Genomic DNA, 18,538 nt, shown 5'->3' on the forward strand with positions numbered 1-18,538 from the left:
TGTCAAAGTGTTTGTGTATATAGTCATAGAAACATATTTTCTCATATGGCAGCTGGTCAGAAGATTAGGTCAGTTTAAATACTGTACTGATAGTTCTTTGCACAGACAGAACTTTCCTCAGCCTAGTTGTTAGAGTGTTTGCTCGTCAAGTCCAAGACTCGACGGCGATTTACTCACTCACGCCAATGTCGCGGCCATAAAATTTCCAAGTCCCGTGCATGGATTCGAACCACGGACTTTCTGACTGTCCGAAGTCGGACGCCTTGTCCTCATGACCAAACTCCGTCAGTAAGCTGACATGGTAAGCGTGTCACCTGTGAGATGAGTCCACGCCCTCCTACATACACAGATGCGACAAAATGACAGGTGAGTTTCCTTGGTCAAAACACAAATGTTAATACAAACAGAGATAATCAGTAAAAAAGACCATATAAGCTAAACGACGAATTAATAAAGTATCTTGAGATAAAAATAGGTTTTACAATCACAAAAGGCTATAAAACTGGTTGCAGGCAACACCTTCTTTAACATGTGAATGAGTGTCGAGTAATTGACACCATCAATGTCTTGAAAAAAGAATTCGGAATCTGGCAAGTTACTGTACCCGCACTCGAGAAACTTTTCGAAACTCTGATCCAGCTTCCTGTTAAAAACATGACCTCGACAGCAATCCATATTTTCAGTCACTTGTTGCCACTAATTATCATTATAGAGAATTGTACAATCTCTCTACTGCCACATAACATATGGGACTTCTTTTTATATGCATATTCATCGTGTCAACACAGCGGTCTGAAGCCGTTTTGCACAAAAGATTTTTACAATGACCATCAATCTAAACTCGGAGATTAACCTGGATTTTTTAAAGTTTTAATAATCTTATTTTAAAGGAACTCAAAAGGACTACTATTTTTAGTTTGTTATAACAGTAGCTTTAGGGTAAACATGTGGAGGACATTTCGAAATTTGATGCATCAGTGACAAATTATGCCCGATGCAATTCCCTATTTTGACTTGTACTAAACCTTCCCGAATTATTTCAGTTGAACAGTTGACTAGACTTTACATATGTTTATGACGGGTGCCACCGGTGGGGTAGGATACGCTCACCTTTTTACGAGCACCTGGTATCATCACTGATTTATAAACACATGCTCTGTCATCGTATCGCATGGTGACAATCACTGGATTGTCTGGTCCAGACTCGATTTATTTACAAACAAAATCGTACAGCTGTAATACTGCTGAAACAAATATATACTTCTGATACAGTCAATGATATAGTTATGAATTGTACAATCGACTTTGCTTTTAGAAGAGATTTCTTATGGATGGGGAAAGGGTTTTGCCGCATGTATTTACAATCAAAATGTTGCGACTGACATAACAAGTAAGAGGCCCCGACCAAAAATGTTAACAGTTCCTTAGTAACGTGTTTTGTATAACGATAGCTTACTGTACATTAATATGACACGAATGGCAGAATGATCATATATTTGTTACAGCACGAGCCTTCTTATTAAAGCACATCGCAAATCCTCGGTCAATATCATGCATTATGTTGCTTTATCGGCCCAGTGAAGACTCGCATGATACAATTCGAATTAACTCTGAAGATTCTCTTCATAAAACCATTGTCCATCTACCCGACGCTATGCTATATGCAGATCATCTGGGTCCCGATCCACAAAGCATTCGTAACGTTGCGACCTGTCGTAACTCTACAGTTTACCATAGGCTTACGAATGTCGTAGCGCTAGGAGCGCTTGGATCGGGACACGGCTGGACTGAATAATCTCTAGCGTTCAAATTATATATTACTTTGGATTCCATCTTCAGTTAAACTCCGGTTTGTTTGTCGTTCTTAATATTTGTTTCAGAGACATCAGATGATTTGCTTGCTTTGATTACTCCTACTTTGAAGTAGTTTAAAGTAGAGCAAGGGCCAATCACTAAATGACATCTTGAAGCAATCGCTAGAAATTCACAGTTAAGAAAGCTAATCTTGGGTAAAAGGCGAATTATTTTCGTTGGCGTAACGCCTTCAGCAGCTCTCAAACTCCAGTACCCTGGTCTGGTTCAATCTATCAGTGACATAATGGACCGTGCCGTGTCAATACGTCATTAACATACGTCCCCAGCAGTCATATCCTGCCTTAAGAAACGAGTTAAGTAAGAAAAGGTTGATCGATTTGGTTGACTGCCATCAACACATGGATTGCCAGTCCTTAAGTCGTGCATTTCATGCCTCAGTGATATGGGTGGAGTATTGGCAGAGATCATGCTGTCCTTACCGGTAGCACCCGACAATGGCCGACATTCACAATTTCAGTGAAAAGTACTACATGGCAAGGAAAACAAACCAGACAATCAAGTGATGAACCAAACTACCATTCAGTGAGTGACTATAAACCAGCGTCCAAAAGAAACGCCACCAAACAGTTTTCTTCACTAAAACACAACAAAAGCAAATGATGGTAACAAGAAGTGTTGTATTGTAAAACACGATCATTCAGCAACAGCTCTTGAAACTTTTCAGTTAGAAAAACGAAACAGTTCGTGTTCTGAAGGCACATGGATGACACAGGGGTGCAGTGTCCAGTATTCGATCGCCAACGCTGATTCGTCTTTAAGGTCTTAAACTGTCCTGAACAACACAGATGATTAAGTATCGTGTGTGGCCACCCCTAGCAGTGATGCAGGTTCTAACGCGGCATCGAACTTGTGAGCCTTCTGACGTCATCATTAGGGATTCGGCGCCAGGGCAACTGCCAAAGCGTCCCTAGTCAATGGCGGCTGTTGACGTTTCCGAATACGCTGCCCCAGTTGGTCCCAGAGGTGTTCGATTGGAGGCAGATAAGGGTGATCTCGCTGGCCACTGTAGCAGGTTGACGTTGTTAGGGTTGAGGAAGTCACTAGTGATCCGAGCTGTGTGAGGTGTGGCGTTGCCCTGTTAAAACAGAGTCCTTGGGTGACGTTGCAGGTAGGGCAGCACCACAGGCCGTAAAATCTCGTCGATGGAACGACGTGCGGTGAGATTACCGTTGATGATGACGAGATCTGTCTTCTGGTCCCCACAAATTCCACCCCAGACCATAACGCTTCCACCGCCGTAATGCTCCACTTCTTGGATGCAAGCAGGTGCCGTCCGTTCGCCCCGACGTCGGTAGATTCGAACACGACCATCAGATTTGAAGAGCTGGATCCTGCTCTCTTCATTGAAGAGCACTCTTCGCCAGTTTCGCTGCTGCCACTGCATTACGGTCCTGGCCCACCTCAATCTGGCACGTCGGTGTCGGAGCGTTAACGTCATGCCCTTGAAAGGTCGATAGGCACGAATACCATGCTGACGGAGTCGTCTTGCTACGGTCTGTCTGCTGCATAATCACTGCTTGATGACGTCACAGTGAGGTAGCGGTTTCTCAGATGAAGCACCCGTAAATATCGATCTTCCTGTTGGGTCTGTCAGCAGTACTGCCAGTTCTGTCTGTGACGTGTGACAAATCTGGCGATGGTGGACTTGCAGCATCCCATAATCCTGGCCACGTGCTCCTGTGTTGCGCCCATCTGAAGCATACCAATTGCTCTTTCCCTCTGTTCTTTGGTCAATCAAGGCATGTTGGCTGCTTTCAATCGTGTCACATGATGAGAGAGAACAAATCTAGTCAAGTTTTATACCCTCATGTCATACGGGTAACTTTGTGCACAATTTCCTTTTTTTTCTGTGCGAATTCATTTAACTCACCAATCATCAAAATCTCGTGCACTTGTTCACTGGGAATAGACAGGTTGTGTTCGAGGGATGTGTTTTCAGCCGTTTTTCAGCAGATTGGCAATTATTTTGACAATGTAAGATAATTTTTATTTTGGTGGCATTTCTTTTGGACGCTAGTTTAGTTTCACGCCGCACTCAGCAATATTCAAGCTCTATGGCGGCGGTTTGTTAATAATCGAGTCTGGACCAGACAATCCAGTGATTGCATGAGCAGCGATCTACGCAACTGGGATACGATGACTTGTGTCGACGAAGTTAGCGAGCCAGACCACCCGATCCCGTTAGTCGCCTCTTACGACAACTATGGGTTACTGAAGATCATTTCTAACCCAGATCTTGACGGGTCCCAAACTTCCAGCCACTTATTAGTGTTATCCGCGCGGCATTCAACTTTCCCTAGCGTCTCGATTGCTATATAATATTGAAATATGGATTCAAAACGTTACCGAGAACTAAGTATTGTTAACACTGAAAACATGGATACTTAGGACTCCTAAATGATTTCGAGACAACGAGAAACAGGACATACATAGTTCAACAGATGATTTGATAAATATAACAGAAGTTCACCGGAATTTGACCGCAAGACAACGGATAATTTGAAATTTCAAACTTCGACACAAAGAAGTTCGACTGTATTTGGAAAAAAATCATTTTCGGGCATAGCCAAGACGGATAAGTGCATTTCCGATTTTGTATCAACGGGAATAGAACATTTTCAGAAATCTGAAAAATCTTTGGAGCAGTTACGTAATCGTACCCGGTTCCTGCAATACTGTAAAGGGAGAATACCCATTTGTGACCAACCTCGATAAACCAAAGTATTAGATTCTGTTATGATACATAATATGGGCGCAGTCGCCACTACAGCTTTGACAATCGACAGATTATAAGAAGCTGTTCAGTCAAACTAACACCATGAGCGAAGACAATTCTCTGTTAAAAGTAACAAATATCAGAGCTTGATGTAACTTCTGAAAAAAAAAAATGAAAAAGGCTATTGTGCCGAATGGATCAAGGATATTTATCACACTCACTGGAGATATACTGCGCTGGATCAGTATTCCTGGCTAATTTTGTCGTTCAGGGACAGGCCGCGTGACAGCTTGTTGAAATTACAAAAAGACAAGGTGATGAATCCAAGACTGCCGATGTACAAAATATTTGCGTTTTTTCAAAGCTTCAAGTCCGTCATTGGCTTCTAATTAAATTTCATCTGGACTTGAAAAGCAGATTTTTGCTGAGTCAACGCAAAATGAAATAATGTTTTTAAGAACTTTGTCTCTGTGGGTCATATACGCACTCAGGAGTCTGGGGGACTGAGTGTGAACATTGGACAAAAAGGTATTAACGAATGAAATGGCTATGTTGACGAGTGTTTTATGAACAAACCGCGACGCAAAAACGATTAAGCGTCTAGGTGAAAATATCTCAGCAATAAAGCATTTGAAAACATTATATTTCTTTGGGTTAAAGCGAAACATTGTATTTGGTGTTGACAGAGTGATAGTTCGACACAGTGGTATACAACCGATATGTCGATGGTACACAGACGCTTACCACGTAGTACACATACGAGATCAGGAGACGCGGTGTGTGGGGTGTGGGTGGTTGAGGTGGGTATAAATGGTTTACATTCATGGGAGGTCAGAAAGTCTTTGGTGATTGTATTGCTTTGACAGCATGTACCAAAACGGCTGCGTTTTGGCGATTCTGCGCATGCTATGTTTTCTTAGTTGTTTAACGACGTTAGGAAGAAGGACACCCGTGAATATCCGGGTTAGAATTGATCTTCAGTAACCCATGCTTGTCGTAAGAGGCGACTAATGGTTTCGGTTGGTCAGGCTCGCTTTCTTGAGTGATTCATGTCCTCGTATCCCGACTGAGTAGAGAGATGATTATTATGTTGATCACTGGATTATCTAGTTCAGACTCGATTCTTTACAGACCGCCGTCGCATAGCGAGAATATTACTCAGTGCGGCGTAAAACAGCATGCAAGAACACAAAACAGTGTACTGTACGTAAAGCATGACGTCAGTGTTTATAAGGATAGTAAAACAGTGGCACGGGACACAAGGCTAACAGGGAACGTGACAACGCTCACTGCCGAACAAACAGTTAGCAATTGGTAAGGTGCAGCTCTTTTGATATTCAAGAAATTGAACCGTTAGTTGATGCCGAGTCATAGTTTGAACTGACCGTCATGGGAAATTTTGAAACCAGCCTCGTGTTGTGTTACCATTCTTTAAGACCGCGAAAAGCTGCAACATTGCTGATTTGGCGTTAAGCAATATTCACTCAATTACCGTTCCATGAGCGGAACTCATGGATCTTGACTTCACTGGACATTGTAAGGACTGTCCAGTTATTGCCCACGAACAGCGTCAATATATTGCCATGGGCAACCATTAAACTGGACATGTCGCCAAAAGAAAATCTCTGAGATCATCTTGACTAGAACTTCCGACGCCGTCCCTATCTTCCACTGAACAGAAATAACATGATACAGATAGAAACCACAAAACCCTCTCCATAAGAAATCTCTGCTGAAAGCATTGTTGATTGCAGAATCCTGATTGTAACAGGCATGAGGTAGGAATGGAGGAGAACTCGTGACGACTTTGAAAGTTGCCTGGCGAGCTTTGTCCGATGCCACGTCCCAGTAATGAATACGTTAATTCAGATGTAGCGAAATCTCCAAGTTCACTGATAGTGTTGTGCTGGATATGTGATCCTGACACTTGTAAGTCAGTATAGTGTGTTGATCAGATTTGGAATCTCGCAAAATATTCACACTTTCCAAATACAACATTTACATCATCCAGAGCTTTTTTCAGAGTCGTGAGTTTACTCTCTTTTATTTACTTAACATAATCTTGTGATTATGATTCTTATCGCCAGGAAACCGTCAGTATGCTAGACTATATATCCAATCCTACGAGTTTGCCTTCAGTATGTTATTACTAGTATGACAATACGTTGTACACATACAGTAAGGCTTCAGCGTTATTTCTTGGGAATGTCCTGTTAGGGAACACTTAGTCCCTGAACCACATTATTTTCCCAACACCTAGCCCTCCCTGCAATGCTATAGCCCTAAGTGAAACAAGTCTAGATTTCCTCAGGTTCAGGATCTCCCATCTCACTGGGGCTCCTTTTCATTTTAAATGGGTTAATTAGTTTCCCTCAAAGTAGTAGGAAGTTTATGACGGGGGCAACAGTGCTGGAAAATAGTCTGGCCAAAACCTTAAAATTACCCCCACTGTGTAGTAAAATAAACATATGTCTTTGGTGTTTCTCTTTGTAGTGAGTGAGTGAGTTTAGTTTTACGCCGCACTCAGCAACATTCCAGCTATATGGCCACGGTCTGTAAATAATCGAGTCTGGACCAGATAATCCAGTGATCAACAGCGTGAGCATTGATCTGCGTAATTTGGAAACTGATGACATGTGTCAACCAAGTCAGCGAGCCTGACCACCTGATTCCGTTAGTCGCCTTCTTACGACAAGCATGGGTTACTGAAGATCAATATTCTAACCCGGATCTTCACGGATAGTTTCTCTTTGTACCTTGTAGAAGACATTCAAAGCCAACATCTTGCTAACTCAATACGTTGTGAGTGCAAAGTGTATGCGTGTGGCAGGTGCTACCGTTTGAGTAAGACATGCTTTCTCATTTCGCGTCATCACTGAATTCAGATATCCGTTTGTATAATTGTCATCACTATTTTGACATTACGTCTGCTTGAATAGATAATGGATTATTCTCTGTTGTTTATGTTTGTTTATATGTTGTTTAACGTCACACTCAGCAATATTCCTTCCATATGGAGGCAGTCCGTAAATATTCAAAGCTGTACCAGACAATTCAGTGATCAACATGATGAGCATCGATCTACGCTGAATGTCGGTTGTCTGTCCTCAAGTGGGAACCCGTGTCCGTCAACCATATCGATATATTTTGTTAAATTGTCGCATCTCGTACTCTAGATTCGGACATGAGCCAAGTAAATCGGGATTCGCTCATAAATGATTTGTTTTTTAATTGTTTTGTGGGATGGTCGTAATTAATAAGGCAAAAATGATTTTATTGTCCGGACAACTAGTTTGCACAATCCTGATACTCCTCGTGCGTGTGTTTTGGGGGCTGTTTTGTTTTTTATTCTTCTTATATATTTGTTACATCAATCCATCAGTCCGTTTCGTTGATAATCATCCCTTTTGACTGAAATGAGGCAGCATTAGCTGACTGAAACTTAAACTACATTACGGAAGTGCGCACAGTATCCCACACCATCGACTGTCCACAGTATTTGATCCTATTTCATGGTCAGAACAGATGGATCTCTGTACTGTATAACTGAGCAAAACATCCACACCAAATATTGCCCTCTTCCGAACCTTCTTCAGCTCGCTTTAAGCATACAACAAAGAGAATACCTACTGAATAAATAGCAGACACGTACAGGCTAGCTATTCTCGAAACGTTCGTAGCCCTACGAACTTCTTAAGCCCATTCTTAACACACTGGCTACGATCAAAGTTAAGAATTCTTAGGGCTACGAACGTTTTGAGAATAAGGGCCCAGTACAGTATTTTTATAACGAACGTGCTTGAAACGAGTTGATGAATATGAGGAACTGTTTGGGTCTTTGAGGGTCCTGGCCACTTGCTGGACATTTCAGTCAAAATGCGTATAACGAACTACGGTTATTACGAATTTAAGTTAATGGTCCCTTTGAGTTGGATAAAACCGTAGTTGGGGCGGTGGGGTAGCCTAGTGGTTCAAGTGAGTGAGTGAGTTTAGTTTTACGCCGCACTCAGCAATATTCCAGCTATATGGCGGCGGTCTGTAAATAATCGAGTCTGGACCAGACAATCCAGTAATCAACAGCATGAGCATTGATCTACGCAATTGGGAACCGATCACAGGTTAAATCGTTCACTCGTCACGGCGAAGACTCGGGTTCGATTCCCCACATGGGTACAATGCGTGAGGCCCATTTCCGGTGTCCCCCGACAAGATATTGTTGGAATAATGTTACCAGCACAAACTCCCAAACTCATTGTTTGTTGTTGTTGTTTATATCTATGTTGGCGTTTTTAATAGGTTTGTTTTGCTGGGGGTTTTTTTGGTTTTTATTTTATTTTATTTATTTATTATTATTTATTTTATTTTCTATTTTTTTTGGTCTTTTTGGGGGGTGGATATGGTGGTGGTAATTTAACGGGACTAAATCAAAAAATAATTTCTCATACATCTGGTAGTATCACTAGATATATCATATTGAAATCACCAATGGATGCACGAATCCACTGACAATTACCCTAGTATATTAAAATACAACAATATGTTTTCAAAACGTTGACATTTCAATACTGTGACCAATTCACACAACATACATCTTCCTGACATCGATTTTGTAAACCAAATTACAGATACACCACCAAACTTATACTGGAAAGACATCTTTTTGTGGCGACAGTCACTTAAATACATTAACATTCAACAAAATTTGATTTGCCAGGCTTAGTGTGCCAACCCCCTGGAGCCCTGTCTTGATAGTGCTGGAATTGACTAGAAATGAGATATCAATGATTACTCAAAAATTGAGGTCAATTACTATCGTGCTGAGGCACCGGCTAGGCAGTGGGTGATTTTACGTGTGTTTCATCCTAACGCGATAGTTCTCTGTCCTTGAAAAAACCCCTTTAACTGAGTTGCTTTATAAATAGGTTTTGAACCATATATTCTAACAATTAGGTAATAATGGTACTCTAAAGTAGTTTGTTTGACGTGCATTTATTTTCGGTTGGTAAATGTTCATGGTAAGCCTTCTGAGGTATGTATTGATCGTGCGGAATGGCTGAACTACGTGTAATGACGCAACCAGTGACCTAGTTTCTTAGGTTTCACCTCCATTAATGGAGACAAACGTAAATTTCGAGAAAAAAAATATTAATGAAGAAAGCTTTTAACGTTGTGTCTTTAATGATTACTCGATCGCCGCACGTAATCCTTCATGAAAAGTTCAGAAACTGGCCTGTTTCATTTAAGTTTTTTAAACTTATAGCCAGTGTTCGCATTAAATACATCTATAACCATCCTCGATAATCTCCAGGGTATACGTTACGATCTCTCGTCACTATACCCTGGATGCATCCACAGCTTGGCCCGATGATTTTATTACCTCCCTCATCCTGGTTCCCGGGCCTCTCATTAGTTTGAGATCCTCGAGCTCTATATAAACTAATGAGCCGTGGATGAATCCAGGGTATAGTGGAGAGTAATCGTAACGTATACTCTTGAGATTATCGAGGATGACCTATAACATGCTTTTAAGAAACTGTTTTACTAATCATATTGTTTACGCTGATTATTTATTTGGTAGTTGTTTGTTCTGATTAGTATGATCATGGCATTTTGAGATAAATGGAACATTTTACTGACGATTCTTGTAGTCTTACGACGCGTTGTTTGGTTGCTTATTCGGAATAAATGTTACTTAAAATCCTACTTTCGTCTGAATTATAATTGTGTGTGTGATGCAAGAAATATCTCGTTAATTACTTGGATGTCCCACGTCTTGCCAATGACAACTGTAACTAGGGACATTAAGTGTTTGATGGTCACCCTACCATGGAAATTTCAGTTGTGTAAAACACTCACTGATACTATCCAACTGCTCACGGATCCACTTGCATCACAACCCAGCATCCCAGCACCAAAACCTCCCCCAGTGATGACACCATCTGTGTGATACATGTGTTTCCACCATGGTGTCTGACCAATGAGAGACAATAGGGTAGCCGAATCGTCAAAGCGTTGACACATCACTTTGAAGAGTGAGTGAGTTTGGTTTTACGCTGCTTTTAGCAATATTCCAGCAATATCACGGCGGGGGACACCAGAAATGGGCTTCACACATTGTACCCATGTTGGGAATCGAACCCGTGTCTTCGGCGTGACCAGTGAACGCTTTAACCACTGGGCTACTCCACCGCCCTCACTGTGAAGACCCGGGTTCCATTACCCAAGTGGACACAACGTGTAAAGCGCATTTCTGGTGTCCCCCGCCCTGATATTGTGGGAATATTGCTAAAACCAGCGTAAAACCACACTCACTCTCTAACTCACTGGGACTAATGCAGGTAACTTGGAGTCATCAGCCTGTTGCCCATGTGCCCTCCAGGACTTGAGAGGAAGTAGGATAGCCTAGTGGTTAAAGTGTTCGCTTTTCACACAAAAAGTCCAGGTTCGATCCACCACATGGTTACAATGTATAAATCCCATTTCTGGTGCGATATTTTTCGAATATAGCAAATCCTGTGACACCTTACTACTCACTCCATGACTAGATGTTGAAAAGAGTGTATATTATACAAGTAAGACAGTGTCAGTGGGCACTTTGACAATAATCAAGCACATTAGCATACTAAGATGTTTACATCCATTATTAGTAAGAATCCAAAGGATACAGATATTCTAAACAGTGTTTAAAATATGAAATATGTCATTTTACAGGTAGAGGTGAGGTGAAATTGGCAGCAGCCTGACCCAGTGGTTAAAGTGTTAGCCACACAAAAGTCCAGGTTCGATCCACTGCATGGTTGACAATGTATAACTCCCATTTTGGTTTTACGCAGAATATAGCAAATCCTGTCCAGCTTACTACTCATCCATGACTAGATGTTGAAAAAGTATATTATACAAGTAAGATTGTGTCATGTGGGCACTTTGACAATAATCCAGGTCTTAGCATACTAAGATGTTTACATCCATTATTAGTAAGAATCCAAAGGATACAGATATTCTAAACAGTGTTTAAAATATGAAATATGTCATTTTTACAGGTAGATGAGGTGAAATTGGGTTTTATGTCATGCCTGAGAATACAAAAGACGTTCAGTAAGTAAGGCTGCTTGTACTAGCCCAGACAGCTGGTTTTATAGTGCTAGCCCACTGAGGATACCATCACAGTGAAGGAATACCCCACTGAATACTGACTCCGAGTCGACCAGTCCTTGTTGATTAATTATAGGCAGGGACCAACAAGTACCATATTTTAATGTCTTAGTGCGTGGTGTAATGACACTCAACCAGTCACGTCTAACCAACACCCCAGGCGGTCATTTTACAGATAGAAGATCTGGCAGCAGAATTGGTCTTCATTAGTCCATTGCTTCCTACTGCATGACAAACATATAGGGGTTAGGTGGTCAGTCAATCGCTGAGTTCAGTAAGATCATATAGTAAGGCAACAGTTCCTATCCCAATTGCATAGATCGATACTCATGCTGTTGATCACTATATTTTCTGGTCCCGATTCGATCAGAGCTGGAATATTGCTGGAGTGCTGCGTTAAACAACAAACAAACAAACAAAAGATGTTCATGAAACTGGATCACTGGATTGTCTGGTCCAGACTCGGTCATAGCTGGAACATTAAACAACAAAGAAAATCAAAACCCATCCCCAACCACTAATCGATTCAAGTCAAGTCAAGCATATATTAGTTGCCCTCTAGTGACATGTACCCATGATAAGTTTCAGTATACATATAATGTACTGTAGCCAAATCAGAACACACTGCCGAACAAGGTAGCCTAAATGGCAGATTCCTCAACCCGAAACCAAAACATGTTCATGTTGTAATTTTGGTTCACTTGCTTTTGATTGTATGCTGGATAATGCTGCAGATTTCACGATATTGAAGAGTAGTCCTCATGGCATATGCTTGGTTTTCATTCTATACAGTAAGCTGTAATACTCTCATACAACAGAAGGGCAGATCCGATCCTGAAGGGAACCTTTAGTGTTCAGAGTCAAGGAACTACAGTATACCCTGGTCATAATGCCATCAGTTGTACAGAAGAAACTATGGCATTATATCCAGGTGGCATCATAACCAGGTAGGACCTCAACAGGATGGTTGGTGGGACAGCATTGTCTATGCAATCAACAAGATGATTGAGGGCATGTCTCCTGTAATGAGCCTTGAATGACTGGATACTTCCAATGTGGCCGCAAGTGACTCGTTGAAGATGGCAGGAAGTGTATTGTCACATGTGTTGACTACTTAAAGCTTTAATGAGTTTGATCAGTTAATCTGGGTGCACTGGTTAATCATAACCAGGGTGCACTGTAGTTCCACATTGCAATTAAACATGGACCCATCCTACTACTTTTCTGTATTCTGATTTTGGATTGGGTACATATTTGAAACATACCTGACATACCTATCTGTTGCACCAATGATGGAAACGACCCTACAGTTGGACCAATAGTTCCACACAATACCCAAAGGGGCGGTGGGGTAGCCCAGTGGTTAAAGCGTTCGCCCGTCACGCCGAAGGCCCGGGTTCGATTCCCCACATGGGCACATTGTGTGAAGCCCATTTCTGGTGTCCCCCGCCGTGATATTGCTGGAATATTGCTAAAAGCGGGTTAAAACCCAACTCACTCACTCACTCACACAATCACCCAAGGAACTGCTGGTAAGGAGAACACCACAAGGCATGATAAGAATGATGTTTATTGGCCAGTGTAGCTACAGCTGCACCCATGCTAGGTGCTGGATGTGTACATCTTGCATCACACTGACCACACATGTAGCACAAGGTCAAGGACAACACAACGGGTGGTTATAGTCAGCCAATCACAGAGCAGAAAGGGGAGGTAACTCTGTCAAGACACTAAGCTTTAATTCTAGATTCTGCAGAACCTGGACACATGACAGACGACTGATACTTAATGGAGGATGGAAGGTTTACCAACAATAACCTAAAGAAGTTCAATATCTGAGCACTGACATCTCAGAATGTTTGATGTATAATGTTAAAATATAGAATGGTGTTTCAATATTATGCAGTATATAAGAATGCTGATAATAATGACTTTGGTTTTATGCAGCTTTGAACTTTACTGTCTCTCAACAGAGCCCTGATTATCATGGACATATTCATGAACATAGTGAGACACTGAGATGGTTTATCTGCTGTAACGACAAGAGGAAGACTTCAGTATTCCAGGAAACAGTAGTTGGATGACTCACAAACACCTGTTGATGTAGCAGTACACAAAGATGTCAAACATTTACCTCAATAGCAACCTTGAAAGAAGTTTTTTATGAAATGGCATATAAAAAACTCAATATACATAACTTTAAAATACATGCATGTTGATACAAGACACTTAATTTCTTTCACTTTGTAATGAATTATTGATATATAAACCACAATGTACATGCTTATCTGTGTAGTAAGTCGTATTCATTGTTTCAGTTAGTTAAATATATCATGAAATATTAGTATGTTCACTGTTTCTATGAAGAGTTTATGGTAATTATAAAAAAATGCAGTCCTTTGGTGACAGACGCCAGGGAAGGAAAAAAACCAACAATTTTTGGTATTTTAGTCGTATTATGATACAAACTTACAATAAAAATTGCAAAAAAATATTTTAATCATTTCTATCATGTCAACATTGCACTTACATAGTTTTACAGTACGAATTCAGGCATATCTAATTCAGCTTGCTTACCACAAAACAAGATGACTGTGGCTTTGACAATGAAGGCATCAGCTTCATTACTGAAGTACAGGATGATTAGAATGGAGTACATTACGTTTTCTGTGAAGAAGAAGCAGATACTGTGAGCAAAAACTCAAACCCGTAAACGAAAGTTTGAGGAATGGAAAAGAAAAGAAAAACGTCAGCAAAAGGTCTGAACAGCTCAAAAGAGTTAAAAATGATCTCTATAGAGAGTATGAAACTAAAAGGTTTTAAAAAGTAAAACTGTAGTTCTCTTAAATAACAAGCACTATTTACTAAAATCTGCATCGGTTAAAAGCATTGTATCTGCTTCTCATCTTAAGTAAGTGTACTAAATATCATGAAAAACATTATGTGGTCATGTAACATTAACAATGAAAACCCTCAGAAGCATCATAGCAGGCAAAACAAGCACATAGAAAACACTAACATGATTATTTTTCCTCAATGGCTTCCAATGAGCACTCCATTCAAATATTTTTTGAGATATACCTCCATACTCTTGTTTTAGATACATTGCTCTTGCAGTATCTCATTATAATCTGGGAATATTATGGTACTGAAACACCTGCCAACAACCCTTATGTCCACATCATAACCAGTGCATCAATGCTCAAAGGGCATTAGTGATTGAGGCACCTGGAAAATATACACATGGCTCCATAACCATCTACTTCCTACTTCAAAATGGCAAGGGTGCATAAACATAACAGAGGTAGAAGAGAATACACTTTTGTTCAATTGCTCATAATTAATTGATAACTGTATAGTTACTATGGTGGTCAGAAAGGGAAAAGTGCAATAAAATTCATCATTTTAACAGCCCAAAAGAAATTCATGTACTTTTGTTACAAAAGATTCATATTAATCAAGTATGTTTTCAAAGAAAGATAATTAAGTGTAACCTCTACACAAAGTGTTCTTATATTACCCATAACATTTACTAACATACAAATTGTGCATCGTAAACTACATACAGAGGAATTGTGTATGTGGCATACAAAGTAACAGGTGCAGAGATAATTAACATTTCTCACTAACAATAATAACCCTAACATTAAATAATTTCCTTAATTGTTACACAGTTTATAACTTACAATGATCATCATGTACATTATATTCTAATGATTTTATTTAAAAACATATTTTTTAGTCATTTCTTTAAAACAAACATTTTTCGCTACATATCTTTGATACTAAGTCTTTTTTTAATTATTCATTTGAAATACTTATTTAAAGTACCTCTGGGAAAATGAGACAAGACCAGTAGATGACTTCTTTGCTAGATCTCTAAAGCTACTTTAAGCTTACAGCAACATGATGGAATAAATAGTGTTAATGGGATGGAAATATCCTTAAGTCAATATCATACAATCTTATGATGAGGTTATACCGTAAGCAAATGACTAAGGTTTAAGGCTTTTGATTACATATCATGACAAGAGCCTTAAGCTGGAATCGGCATGCACACATACACGGGAGACAGTTGTAATCTGAGGACTTGTGTGCCCACACGGAACATTGCTTTCAACACTGACCTTGCATGCAGCAAATATACACCATTGTTTCATATATATACTAGAGTAGCATTCATATGTGGCAGACAGACGCTGAGGACAGCTGTGAAGATGGCAGCAGCATCTATTAATTAGCACTGAGTCACTGAATAAAGCTTCATGTTCATACTGGTTTTTGTAACAACAAACCAAACTGGTATTACGAAATTCTGCAAAGACACAAAACTTGCTCTGGTTATCTAAACATTTACATTCCATGTTACCGTTTTACATTCAATGATACCTTCTGGCAATGGTACAGTTTTCTCAGTATTTGCCAAGGCCTGAGTTACACATGTATTAGCAACACTACAAAGAGCAGTTGGTTAATTACATAGCTAATTAATCATTCACGTCCTGCAACATACCCATCAAAGACCAGTTATGTCAATGACAAATACAGGTGGCAAAGTAACAAAATTATGCAATTGTTGATGTTTTTTCAAAATACATCTTGCCTCTCTGCATTTTGACGCAGGAACTCTCTCCCTTGCACAAAACTAGGATGAGTTATCTTCCATTTGCTGAGAGTTATCTCCCTTGATCTACAGGCTACAAGGCAATAAAGACAGCGTCATCTTCCTCGCATAGCTTTCATCAGTTTGTTCCTACAGGAATTGTGCATTATGGTAACTTCTGTCTGGAATTTCACTGGCTCCCATCAGCTGTACTTTGAGAGGTGATGCTGTCACTGCGTCGGGACGAACCGTCATCATTCATCCCATGTTTTGTTCTCGCCTTTGCCGTCTCCTTGAAGTTCAGTTTCTGGGTTTCAATCTGAAGGAGAAAGACATAATACATGTATAATAATTAATAAACTATTATTATAACAGAATATTTCACAGCCTCACGTTTATTGTCAGTAGTTTATGGGTTTGAATGCACTATGTTCCTCCATCATTCATGAATACATGGGATGTTTAGTGTTTAGTGACTCTGTCCATGTTTAGTCAAGTAAGGTTTGTAAAACTCATGGAAGTCAAATGAACCCTAGTCCATCAAGTAACTTTGAACAAACACTAATATTTGCTATTATTGAAGCAATGTGTAGAAAAAATGGCAACAAGGCAATGACAATTGTGGCATGAGAACTATTGCCAATGTTTAATCTTTTACCCATCTATGGAAGCAGGCTGTGGCTTATTTGTTAAAAATAGTGACCATGTACTAGCATTCATGGGTGATGGAGGAAGTAGAGTACTAATCTATCAAGTGCTGATGCCGTCTAAGGGATTGTTCATAATTTATGGCTAGGGGGGATGATGATGATTTTAAGGGGGGTCACCCATTTTGTTCTTGGGAGCTTAGGGGGTCATCAATTTTGTACACACATACTGAGTGGGGGTGTCATCAATTTTGTACACCACATTACTATGGGGGTCAACAATTTTGTACATAAAAATATGTTTAAAATTATGCTTAGAAATTATGGGAAGGGGAGGGGGGTCATTAATTTTGTAAATGACATGCAAGGGGGGTCACTTATTTTGTACATAAATTTTAGGGGGGTCATTCAAATTGTACATGCTTCTCCATAAAAATCATCATCACCCCCTCTAGCCATAATTTATGAACGGTCCCTAATGACTGGACAATACACTACTGGCATGGTGAAGTTTTGTTGCCAAAAACCAGCAAAGTCTATGAAGGTGCTTGCTTGCTGGGGTGAATGTCCGCATTAACATTAGCTGAGCAGTCAGTAAATTCATATTAGCTGAAGTCACCCTAATCAACATTAGATATATGCATGTGTGTGAATCTAGTGTGAGAAAAAGTCTAAAAAATTGCAGACCAGGTTGACTAGTTAGGAAGTTTTTAGCTTCTTAATTTCACTGGCTTAAAAAAGTAACCATATATTTTTCCACAAATTTGACTCAGTAGAGTAAACCTGAATAGCAAATGAAGAGTGAAATATTTGATTTTGTATACCTCATGACAATATTCAACTACAGAAACAGACATTTTCTATTTTCATTCACATTTTAAGAGATGTGCACTAACGAAAATCACTGTTCAAATTTTAATCACCTCACTGGCTGGTGACATTTCAGAATCTTTAGCCCAATCAAAATTTTGCTAGCCACAGGCTTATTCATCTAATTGACAGCAGTGGAGGTAACCAAACTTTTTAGGACTGAAAAGAAGTTCACTCAGTCATGACTGTAGGCCATCACATATGACTGTCTTGTAATGTGATACTATCACACAATCAGTGTTCTTTCAACAACTGCATGCTGAAGCTCTTCTGTTGTGGTGCATGTTTGAGAGACCCTCAAAGAAAAGCCACAATTTTACATCTTAGAGGGTATGTAAAAAGTTCACTGTATGACCTCCTAAAGGGTATGTAAAGAATTCATTGCATGACCTGCTAAATGGTATGCAGAAAGTTCACTGTATGACCTCCTAAAGGGTATGTAGAGAATTCCTCATATGACCTCCTAAAGGGTATATGGAGAGTTCATCGTATGACCTCCTACAGTGCATGTAGAGAGGTATAAAATGAATGCACTGTTTGACCTCCTAAAGGGTATGGTGGCGTAGTGGGCAAGCTGTCTAGGCGGTAGCGAGCTTGATGTGCCGGGATCGAGCCCACCTGTGACCAGGTGTTAAAAACTTGGGAGTCAACTTTGTGTGCATACTCTTTCTGTGT

General features: G+C 40.1%; 1 protein-coding gene across 9 annotated transcripts in view; it reads right to left on the minus strand.

Annotated features, from left to right (window-relative positions):
- Window positions 1–13,297: 13,297 nt before the first annotated feature.
- LOC124287689 (microtubule-associated protein tau-like) overlaps window positions 13,298–18,538 on the minus strand; it is a 131,404-nt gene continuing 126,163 nt past the window's right edge. For all 9 annotated transcript variants that reach the window (XM_046724208.1, XM_046724207.1, XM_046724200.1 and 6 more), the window contains one exon: window positions 13,298–16,665. In XM_046724208.1, coding sequence (XP_046580164.1) covers window positions 16,537–16,665 — 129 coding nt within the window. In that variant the 3' untranslated portion in view covers window positions 13,298–16,536. The remainder of the gene's footprint in view (window positions 16,666–18,538) is intronic.

Source organism: Haliotis rubra, unplaced genomic scaffold, assembly GCF_003918875.1.
Source record: "Haliotis rubra isolate DU_JTF1 unplaced genomic scaffold, ASM391887v1 Scf404, whole genome shotgun sequence".
Taxonomy (NCBI): domain Eukaryota; kingdom Metazoa; phylum Mollusca; class Gastropoda; order Lepetellida; family Haliotidae; genus Haliotis; species Haliotis rubra.